Below are 10,960 nucleotides of genomic sequence, written 5' to 3'. Positions count from 1 at the left end.
CACATGCTAACCCCTTTGGTCATTTCACCCCCAAAACACACAAGCTAACCCTTTTGGTCATTTCATCCAAAACACACATGCTAACCCCTTTGGCAGAGATGGAAAAAGTACTCGCATCCTTTACTCAAGTAGAAGGAGATACTGGGTCTGCACCATTAGACACACTCACACACACACACACACACACACACACACACACACACACACACACACACACACACACTCACACACACACCCACACACACACAGGAAATTGAACTTGGTATGAGATTTTTTTTATTAAAACCAGTCACAAGCACACAAGGCCATAAAAGGCATGTCTGTTGCATGAAAGTGACTTACATAAAATACAACATTCAACCTCTTCACTTTTAATACTTATTCACGGTACATTGTTCGCAGGAAGGACACCAAGCTGTAGCCTTTGGAAACACCAAGAGAAGTTGAATAAGTTACACAGGCTAACCCCAACCAAGGCATTACATCCTTACTCGATTCATACAAAACTACACAACGAAGCTGTGGAGTTTACTGTGTTTGGACAGAATAACCAGAAGACGTCAACAGTCATCTCCCAGTCGGGACTAACCACAGACGACAGAATCATTGCATGTAAAGATCACAGATATTCATTCATGGGGTTATCTACAAACAGGACAAATTAACAGCAGGTTATAAAACACAAGTCTGTCATTTCAAGGTGTTCGGTGGTAGGCATCTCGGTCTGGTTCTGGAGGATGTTAGTGTTTTAGTCCAGAAAAGAGAGTGTTGTCTGAATAACACACTCCGTGACAACAAACGCCCGGGGAGACGTGGCGATCGCCGTGGAGATCGCCGTGGAGATCGCCATGGAGATGAGAGGATGGTGACAGCGCTTGGGGTTGAGCGACTGGTCACTGGCCGGTTACTTGTGCTTCTCCTCGACTGCCTTAGTAGAAGAAAAACATCAGACAGGAGCCATGTTGTCACCAGCTAGTGTCCATCCAGCGCCCTCTGCTGGTCATGCAGGGAGATGCAACACATCGCAACATCAGTCAGGACTAAAATGGTGATGATGGGCGGGGGGGAGGGTCACCTATACTTGCCTCTGATAGATTATTCTGCAAAGTTGATGTCAGCGTACAGGTCAGGGGGCGGTAAGATGATCATGTCAGGAAGCAGTGAATCTACTTCCTCTACGGAGCTGAAGAGACGTCACATGGTTATCACTGTCTCTCAACACCCACACACGTACATCGCCTACCGCGAGGGTGTGCTTGGGAGGCACACACACTGGTCTCACTTTCACAAGCTCTTTAAAAAAAACTCAGTGATACAGTTTTAAAAAAAAATCAGCAAGCCTTGAAAACCAGTCTGACCGCAAATTGCACAAGTCACACATACCATCTCGTCTGTTCCTCTTACCTCTGTGCTTGTTCTGCTGCCAAATCCTCAGGGCCTAACAATGAAACAAGGAAGACATTTGAAATATCTGACCCTTAATGTTTCCTAAAACAAGTCACAATCCAGTCACCACCTCCACCAAACTAATCGAATTGTTTCATAATTGTTTCTTGGAACAATTATGTAAATGTTGTAAAAATAACTAGCATTGCGTGACATATATTTAGGATACGTCATGATATATAATGTAAGCACAAGATTGACATGTATGATTCCTAGCAATAGTGAAACATATTACTTACTTGTCTCGAGTTCAGGACTTCTTAGAGAGTGGTGGGGCCAAGGAAAGAGATAAAGTAAATCAAGGTGTTTAGACATGAGGAAAATGTGTGTGTGTCTACATGCGTGAGTGTGTGTGTGAAAGTGTGTGTGTGTACCTGGCATGTTGCTCTTCTACAGCAGGTGGGCTGGTGTCTCTGGGCTCGTGGAAGAACGTGGACAACTTGTGAAGTGCTTCATGTCTCGCTCTGTAGGGAAACGATTCAAAGTAAAGTTACAGAAGTGCCCTGTATTGTAGAAAAGGTTTGGTGAGTGTGTGTGTGTGTGTATGTGAGAGAGTCAGACTTACTGTTGGTTCACAGAATCTGTACTGACGTCACTGGCCGTGTGCTCATGGTGAACACTTGGCTCTCTGCTTCCTGCAAGAACAGCACACACACACACACACGTCAACAATAACAAATACACACACGCTGACACATTCATGTCTGCACACACACGCTCCCCTCTCCCCCTCCAGTATCAGCCATCAGGCCCTGCTGACAGACTGATCAACAGATTAGCGGACGGAGCTCATCGCCCTCTCTCAGTAAACACTTAACCCCGGTGTATATCTCTTATCACATCCTTCCACACACCATCACGATGGCAACGTGTGTGAGGTGCAATCTCAGCCAGACGAAACTATCGGTAGATCCCACCGATAGAAGGTTGGGCCACAGTGACATAGAGGGCCATAAAGTGACATCGAGTGACATAGAGGGTTACAGGAGTACGTAGATGGACGTAGAGGAACACTGAGCGTCTGTACTCACCCTCCTCCAGCATGGATGTGGTGTGGTCCAGTCCCCTGCAGGAGGAGGGAGGAACCAGAAGGTTAAAAGGTCAACACTGCGGCGACTGAAGATGATGTCACAACACTCACAGCCTTGAGTACTTTGCTGTTGGCTGCACTTTCCCCAAATACACACCCCACTCCTTAACTCTACCCGTTCTCCCCAGCCTTACACACACACACACACACACACACCTGACCAGGACTTACGGGTCTGTAGATGCTGTGGGGGAAGAGAACATCTCTTCATCATCGCCCGTCCATTCGTCACTGTCGTCTGAAACTAGTGGAAGGACGTAATACTTATCGTCACGTATCCTACAATCAACCGCTCATCACAACATGAACTGATCACGTTCAGAACGATTCACAAGGATTCATTAAGACTGAATCTGAATCTGTTTCAGATAAGGACAGAATCATACTTACAACTGCCTGTGGATAGGGGGTAGTTATTTGAGTTCCTGAAGAATAGAAGAAGAAAGAAATATGTGAGTGTGTGTCTGTATGTGTGTGTGTGTGTATGTAAGGTGTGTGTAAGTGTGTGTGTGTGTGTGTATGTAAGGTGTGTGTGTGTGTGTGTAAGTGTATGTGTGTATGTAAGGTGTGTGTAAGTGTGTGTGTGTGTGTGTGTGTGTGTGTGTGTGTGTGTGTGTATATATGTAATGTGTGTGTAAGTGTGTGTGTGTGTGTGTGTGTGTGTAAGTGTGTGTGTGTGTGTGTGTGTATATATGTAATGTGTGTGTAAGTGTGTGTGTGTGTGTGTGTGTGTGTAAGTGTGTGTGTGTGTGTGTGTGTATATATGTAATGTGTGTGTAAGTGTGTGTGTACCTGCTCCCAGTGCTGGTCCTCTCTGATTCCAAGGTGGAGGTTTTCCTGTTGCCGACGGCCTTCTTCCCCAACTCCATCATCTCCTTCACGTCCAGCTCCACATGGCTCACTGAGACATACCCAACTGACACACACACACACACACACACTTAGAATGTGCTGCAAGCCCAGATCCACACATCATCTGAGTGACTAGTACAAGCTGACGTCGGAGCCATCTTGTGTGTCTCTTGTGAGACCCATGCCTGTATCTGTGGTCAGGTTAGGACACACACACACACGCACACACAGACACGCACACACACACACACACGCACACACGCACACACACACACACACACACACTTTAACTCACAGGTGTTGCTGCTGTCCCGAGCCAGCCATTTCCCCTTGGGACAGTTGGTGGTTCTGATGATGCTAATGATGTCACCGCTATTCAGCGCCAGGTCGTCCTTGCGTCCTTTCGTCGTCACGGTGACGGTGGCCTGGTACATGGCCTCCTCCTGGCCTTTTATCTGGCGAAGACACGAGTTACACACACTCGGTACACACACACAAACACACACTCTCAGTACACACACACACACTCAGTACACACAGCTACAGATAAGACACACACACACAGACAATACGGACACACACAGCACACATAACACACACACACAACACACGTCCACACAGGCCTAACAGCGCCTATTGATATTCAGACGCATCTGCGATCCCAAAGTGTGATTATGGTGGTATAAATCTCTTAATCCTACAGACTCCTTAAATATACTGTCATAAGCTGTTTTACTGGCACTGTGGGCATTACCACTCATATTAATATGCATTAGAATGTGTTTCATCTAGGGAGTGTATCAAAGGGCGTATGGGAGTGGTGTTTATGTGTCAGAGTCTCTGTTACACTCCCTCTCTCTCCTTCTCTCTCTCTTTATCTTCGTTTTCCCTCTCTCCTCTCTTTCCTTTACTATGTCTCTCCACCTCCCTTCCCTCTCTCTACTCCCCATTTTGATCTCTCCTTTTCTCCTCCTATCTCTCTGTCTGTATCTCTCTATCACAGTGTACATGATGTAGATATTTAGGCATCTCACACATCCCATCCTGAAGGAATGAATCCTGACTAGTTTCTCTGCCAAGATACTGTACACCCCACCCTTCTCTCTCTCTCTCTCTCTCTCTCTCTCTCTCTCTCTCTCTCTCTCTCTCTCTCTCTCTCTCTCTCTCTCTCTCTCTCTCTCTCTCTCACCTTAAACTTCTTCTTCATCTCGTTCTCCTTCTTCTCTCTCTCCTTCTGCTCCTTCTTCTCTCTCTCTCTCTGCTCCTTCTGTTCTTTCTTCTCCTTCTCCAGACGCTGCTTCTCTCTCTTTTTCAGCTCTTTAGGGTTCGGGTCTTTCTCATCTGGTCCCTCTGGGGTCGTCTCGTTCCTGAGACAGAAACAAAAAGAAAGAGAGAAAGAGAGAAAGAGAGAGAGAGAGAGGGAGAGAGAGGGAGAGAGACACAGAAGGGGACAGAGAAAGAGAGACAGAGCAGAGAGAGGGAGACGGAATTGGAGAACGAGAGAGATTCCTGTCAGTCACGATTAGTTCTAACACTCCGCCTCTAAGCCTGAAGTGTCTGTGACCCTAGCCTTGCTGTCAGTGATTGACGTTGTGACTGAGGGCGACTGTGATGGACACGGGGCTGCTTGCTCACTTACTTGGAGAACCAGCTGCTCTTCTGAGATTCCACATGCTGCAGGAGAGATAATACATGATGAGATTTACCCTGCAGCTCTGCTGATAAACACCCTGACCCCTGTGCCGGGAATCTACACACACACACACACACACGCACACACATGGGCACACTAACACACAAACGTGCACGCTCACACACGCAAGACCCCACATGCACACACACACACATGCATGTACGCACACACACGCGCACACACAAACTCACACACAGGCACCCCCATGGGCATATTCACACACACACAAACAAGAGTGAATGTAATCCAATAAGCGAATGCAAATGCTCTGAATGGTGCTTACCGCTGGCTGTGTTTCAGCGTAGGGATCTGTGGGAGACGAGAAAAGCCGATTATGACATCATTCATGAACATTCCTACCAGTTCATATCTGAGAACTCCTGAGAGGCAGTCCAGAGTCCACAGCTTATACTAGTCTGTGTGATTGACTGCAGATGTTCTGCTCAGATGAGCTTCAAAGAGATGAGGGTGTTGACATGTGGAGGGGACAGACTAGCTGTTGTCCACCTGTACAGTCTACACACAGGTGAGGAGAAAGCTTGTGCTATAGTAGAGTAGTGTGCGATACAAGTGAATCTAGTTTACGGTCACGGTTGACAGGTTTGCTTGAATCAACAATCGATTCCAGTCAATATCGACACGATCTGAACTGTCCCCGTGTGTCGTGTTTGAGGTGGGCTCACAAGCTCCGCCCCCCCTGGGGTCACAAGCTCCGCCCTCTGGGGTCACTTACTCTTCGGTGGACCTTTGTTTCGTTTCTTGGCGCCCAGAGTCTTGCTCTTCGGTTTCTCCACGATGTGGACGTCCTCGTAGACATTGCTGGTCTCCATTGGCACCTCCTCCGCCTCTGGCCTGAGGGGTGGAGGGGGAAGGGTGGGGGGTGGAGGGGGAGAGGTGGAGGGGGTTAAAACCGTCAACCAGGAGAAAAAAACGACAATGCGAAACACAGGAGAGGTCCAGACTAGCCACGCCGCCTCCTTACCTTCGGACTGGACTGCCAGGCGAGGAGGCGGGGTCAGAGAGTTGAAGATCGTCTGGAACATTTCGGAGCTCCGCTCCACACTCCTGGACCTCCTGGTCCTGCGGCGGATCCGGAGCTGCCACCTCGTCCAGGTGGACCTCCTGCTCCAGGGCCCCCGGAAGAGCCTCCTCCAGGGGGCCCACGGCCTCCCCGTTCCCCCAGGCAGGCTCCATCAAGCCCGGAGCCTGCAGCTCAGCAAAGATCTCCTCCAGGGCCTCTGAGCCCAGGGCCTCTGAGCCCAGGTCCTCCTCCTGCTCCTGGGCTGACTCCTCCTGGCAGAACTCCGGAGGAGGAGCAGGGATCTCCACAGCTGGGAGGAGCAACACAGGACACACACGTTAGATGGAGAAAGACTTCATGTTTTTGAGGCTCTTACATGGATGGAATGGCGTGGTCGGTCAGGCCAGGCTGGACTGTGGACGTACCACTCTGGTCTGGGGGGGGCAGGTCCACCCTGGGGGGACGGGTGGGTTTGTCTGGGGGAGGACCCAGAGACTGGACCGTGAGGAGGGCCCTCCGGGGAGGAGGGGGGGGGCACCACTAACATCTCTGGGATGATGTCAGCGCCTTCCTCTGCGATACCCTCTAATGCAGGAGAGGGCTGCCCTGGAGAGAGAGAGAGACAGAGAGACAGAGAGAGAGAGAGAGAGAGAGAGAGAGAGAGAGAGAGAGAGAGAGAGAGAGAGAGAGAGAGAGAGAGAGAGAGAGAGAGAGAGAGAGAGAGAGAGAGAGAGAGAGAGAGGGAGAGAGAGACAGGGAGGGAGACAGAGATAGAGAGAGATAAAGGAAGAGAGAGAGAATAAAGAAAGACAGAGAGGGAAAAAAGAGAGGGAGAGAAAGAGAGAATAATCTAATGCAAAGTAATACAAAGCAGCCAGATCCTCTGTGTAAAGCTGTAAATCTTTAGCGTACACGAAACTGAAATATGACAATGATAAACTGATACAGAGAGGCAGATTCCCTGGATCCCTCCCTCTCTCTCTTGCTCTAAAACTCTGTTTTATTCAAGGACAGAGAGATAACAACTCTCTCGCTCTGGATAAGAGCGTCTGCTAAATGACTAACTATAAATAATGAGAGGGATAAAGAGTGCAAGAGAAAGAGAGAGAGAAAAGAAAGAGCAAGTAAGAAAAGGAGAAGAGTTCAGATGAAACCAGAGCAGTAAACTCAAGGTGAGAAGGGTTAAGCTACAGAGCGGATGAAACAGGAACACGACCACGGTGAACTCGATAAACTAGACCGGCTTGATTGGACAACCAACATTCTCTCCTGGATGGCCGGAATCACAAGAAACAAACTTTGGAATTTCCCATCGGTGAGAGAGTAGAGATTTCAGTCTGTCACCGACCACACCAGGCGGGAACTAAATCAGTTAGTCACAAGTCTCAGATACTGTAAATCCTTGAACTAAAGAAGTCACTCAGCGGTCGTCCAACTGAAGGGGCTTTGTGCTGGAGTCGCCCTCGGCAACATAAGCTAAACTAACACAGTACATGTCTCCTCCAGGTATGTGAGTACCAACCACAACAGCAGCACGTAGCCAACATTCCTGTTCTCTTCCCCCTTCCTTTCTTTGTGAGAGAGAGAGCGAGAGAGAGAGTGGAAGAGAGATAGTGAGAGAGGAAGAGGAAGAGGGAGAGAGAGAGAGAGAGAGAGAGAGAGGGAAAGAGAGAGGAGAGGGAGAGAGAGAGAGAGAGAGAGAGAGAGAGAGGGAAAGAGAGAGGAGAGGGAGAGAGAGAGAGAGAGAGAGAGAGAGAGAGAGAGAGAGGGAGAGGGAGTTCTGGTGCTCTTAGACTCACTGTGGTTGATGCCGTTGACCTGGGCAGCGCCGCTCTGCTCGGGGTAGTCGATAGGTGGGAGCTCCGTCAGAGGGAAGCGGGGGATGAGCGGCAGGGAAGGCTCTTCTGCAGTGGGGGTGACTGGGCTGGAGGTGGTGGGTGTGGTGCTGGGACTGGGGCTGGGGGAAGAGAAATGAGGGTTTGTTGTGAAGTAGCGGCATCTAAAAGGATGAGTGTTTAGTGGAACGATGTAGCATACAAGGCATCATCCTCCAAACATTGATTGTAAACTGTGTGATGTCATCTTCCCCCTCCCCCTGGGAAGGGGGCGTGTCCCCCCTGGGAAGGGGGCGTGTCCCGTACCTGGCTAACTTCCTGCGTGCCTTCTCCAGGGCGCTGAAGACCCTCAGGTCACAGGGGGAGGTCCTCCTCCCCGGGCCCATCTCCTCCGCCCTCCCCAGGGCCGACAGGGCGGAGAGGGGACGCTCCGGACGGGGGGACTGGGGTCTGGAGGGGGGGTCCACAGCCAGAGAGGAGGCAGGGGGACCAGCCTCAACCTCAGCCTCAACCCCAGCCTCAATCCCAGCCTCAACCACAGGCTCAGGTTCCAAGACTGGGGGTGGAGGTGGGGAGGGGGAAGGGGTAGCGACGGCAAGTGGGGGTGGGGTACGGACAACAGGGGGGGAAGGGGATGGTGTAGAGGTGACGGGGGGAGGAGGGGTGGATGAGACAGGGAGGGAGGGGGTTGAACGGGGGGACGGGGTCGAGGCAACAGGGGGAGGAGGGGTGGATGAGACAGGGAGGGAGGGGGTGGAGGGAGGGGATGGAGTTGGGATGGGTAGGAGGGAGGCGACACGGGCGGGGCGGAGGGGGCTGGGGGAGACCGAGACAGGAAGAGCGGGCAGGGCCTTAGCTGGGGCTTCAGTCTTTGGGGGGGGAGTGGGGAGAGAGGTTCCAGAGCTACCAGCCTGGGGGGGTGGACCCTCGGGTGTGGCTGTGACCGGGGTGGGGTCAGGGGGTGGAGGGGATACTGCAGGGGGCTCTTCCAGGGTGGGGTTGGGAGGGAGGAGGGCCTCCTTCAGTTTTGGGGTCAGAACGAGCTCAGGGGTGGAGTCAGCAGGGGCGGCAGGGGCGGCAGGGGCGGGGTCGGCAGGGGCGGGGCTCGTAGGCATCAGTGGGGATAGCCCTTCGAGGTCAGGGCCGGGCGTGTCCAGGATGGAGTCGGCAGGAACTTTTTCCTTTTTCACCGACCTCCTGAAACCCAGGAAGCCTTTCTTCTTCGGTGCGGTTTTAGGCGGAGGCGTAGCGGCGACCAGCTCAGTGCTGCCACCTTTAGGCGCCTTCTTCTCCTTCGTGGTGTGTTTGGTGACAACCGCCTCTTTTTTTGGGGGGGTCACTTCCGACGGATCGTCCTTCCCCTCCTTCACACTTCCATTCTTGTCTTTCCCCCACTTGGTTTTCACCTCTGGCTTCTCCTTGCTTTTGAAGAAGATGAGCGGCTTCTTACTCTCTTTCTTCTCCTCCTTGAAGATGACACGGGGGGCCAGGACGGACTTCCTGTCGGCCGCCTGGCTGATGGAGGTGAGGAGGGAGGGCCGGGCCCCGGCGGGCAGCGTGTGTGTGGGGCTCTGGGGGGGGCTCCGGAGGGGAGGCACCACACTGGGCTTCTCCGGGAGGGTGGGCCTGGTCCTGGGCTGTCTCGGGAGCAACGTCTCTTCATCCTGGAACTTGGCTCTCAGCGCCTTGAAGTCTAACGTGTCCTCCTGAATTTGGGTGGAAAACAGACGCTCGTTCGTGTCACCCGTGTTGACATTTGACTGTCTAATAACTCAAAAGATACGGATCTCCACTCAGGTCATCGTTCTCGGTGTGTTTCTGAATGCTGGCGCACATTACTGACATACCTGGTTTCAAACCCTGTCACCAATTTACTATAAATCTTATCTTATGAGGGGCGGAGATGACCTCATTCGAACTCAGACTTGTCATTAAAAGCATTTGTTATTAATTGTTGTTAACATTAGTTAATTTGTTATTATATTAATTAATGTACCTTCTACCCCAAACAAATGCACTTGGGGTCTTCTGTTGCCCAACAAGTGAAACAGTGACATCAAAACAGTGACTTGAAAACAGTGAGTTACAGTATATTGTCAGTAGAAAGAGACAAGCGAACTAACTTCAGATCAGAGAATTTTTTTGATCCAAACGGCACTGGGCCGGACGCAGAGAGAGATCTTAGTGTTAAGGATGTGTATGGTGAGATGTTAGGGTGGGTACCTGGTCCATGGTGCACGTTCTTGCGGTTCCTCAGCTTTGTCAACGTCAACAAGTAGGAATCCTTCCACGAGCCTCCTTTAGCCTCGCATACCGAGTTGGAGGCTAACCTCAGTATAAAAGTAGATATAAGCGACAATCTAATTATGTATCCTGCGTGTTCCAGGATCCGTGTTAACTAACTTCCCACAGTAGTTCGCTGACTGTCAAAGTCCGCTCGTTCTACTTGACTGACCGTGCGAGCGCTTCTGAGATGGTTTCGGTCTCGGAATGAGGTTGGGTAGGAACATTCACGCGCTCATCGTGAAAACGGCCCATCCCGTCAAACGGGTCCCGCCGCTCATGAGCGCGAGGAGTTGTGAGTGGCAGATGCGTGCTTGTTTTCATCCCTCTGGAATGCGGCTCGGCGGGCATCTTGAGCACGCGGGTCATGCTAACTAGCGCTGGAGTTTTGGCCACCTTGTTTGTTTCAACCACAACGAGGTATCTATTACGCATTTTCCACTCTGCTCACTCGCAGGATTAATGTGTCAGAAATCACGTTTCATTAATTGACATTTCCGGTCGCTATAGGGGTCAATAAATATGGTACTTCCTGATACAGTCTATTCTAAATCTCCAGGGTAAGCAAAGACAGACGAAGTCATTCTGCATTCCAACGAGGTCCCATGGCAACACACAGGTATTTAAACATACATTTATTTGACATGAGACACATCCTGTGTTTGACAGCAAGAAACTTTCCCTTTTACTGAGCTACAGCAGGTCTGTACACCTGACCCTATACTGTGAGGTGTGTGTTG

At 50.8% G+C, this 10,960-nt stretch overlaps 2 protein-coding genes across 3 annotated transcripts; both read right to left on the bottom strand.

Annotated features, from left to right (window-relative positions):
* Positions 1 to 263: 263 nt before the first annotated feature.
* On the bottom strand, positions 264 to 6,407 carry LOC134010917 (myb-like protein X). Its single transcript, XM_062450245.1, has 16 exons — positions 6,064 to 6,407; positions 5,815 to 5,933; positions 5,365 to 5,390; positions 5,028 to 5,062; positions 4,578 to 4,755; positions 3,684 to 3,843; positions 3,329 to 3,452; positions 2,927 to 2,961; positions 2,708 to 2,780; positions 2,478 to 2,512; positions 2,012 to 2,081; positions 1,821 to 1,910; positions 1,686 to 1,705; positions 1,405 to 1,438; positions 1,082 to 1,183; positions 264 to 924 (listed from the first exon to the last, which is right to left on the bottom strand). The coding sequence occupies exons 1-15, from the start codon at positions 6,273 to 6,275 to the stop codon at positions 1,096 to 1,098; spliced, it is 1,299 nt and encodes a 432-aa protein (XP_062306229.1). The 5' UTR covers positions 6,276 to 6,407; the 3' UTR covers positions 264 to 924; positions 1,082 to 1,095.
* LOC134010904 (nascent polypeptide-associated complex subunit alpha, muscle-specific form-like) lies at positions 6,272 to 10,443 on the bottom strand. 2 transcript variants are annotated; one of them, XM_062450226.1, is made up of 5 exons: positions 10,161 to 10,443; positions 8,244 to 9,643; positions 7,902 to 8,059; positions 6,528 to 6,708; positions 6,272 to 6,412 (listed from the first exon to the last, which is right to left on the bottom strand). In XM_062450226.1, exons 1-5 carry the CDS (start codon positions 10,167 to 10,169, stop codon positions 6,295 to 6,297), a joined length of 1,866 nt encoding a protein of 621 aa, XP_062306210.1. In that variant the 5' UTR covers positions 10,170 to 10,443; the 3' UTR covers positions 6,272 to 6,294. The 2 variants fall into 2 exon arrangements, with proteins under 2 accessions (XP_062306210.1, XP_062306212.1); XM_062450228.1 differs by having other exon boundaries at positions 7,902 to 8,053.
* Between the last annotated feature and the right edge of the window lie 517 nt (positions 10,444 to 10,960).

This window comes from Osmerus eperlanus, chromosome 24, assembly GCF_963692335.1.
Source record: "Osmerus eperlanus chromosome 24, fOsmEpe2.1, whole genome shotgun sequence".
NCBI lineage: Eukaryota > Metazoa > Chordata > Actinopteri > Osmeriformes > Osmeridae > Osmerus > Osmerus eperlanus.
This window is presented reverse-complemented; position numbering and strand designations above follow the sequence as displayed.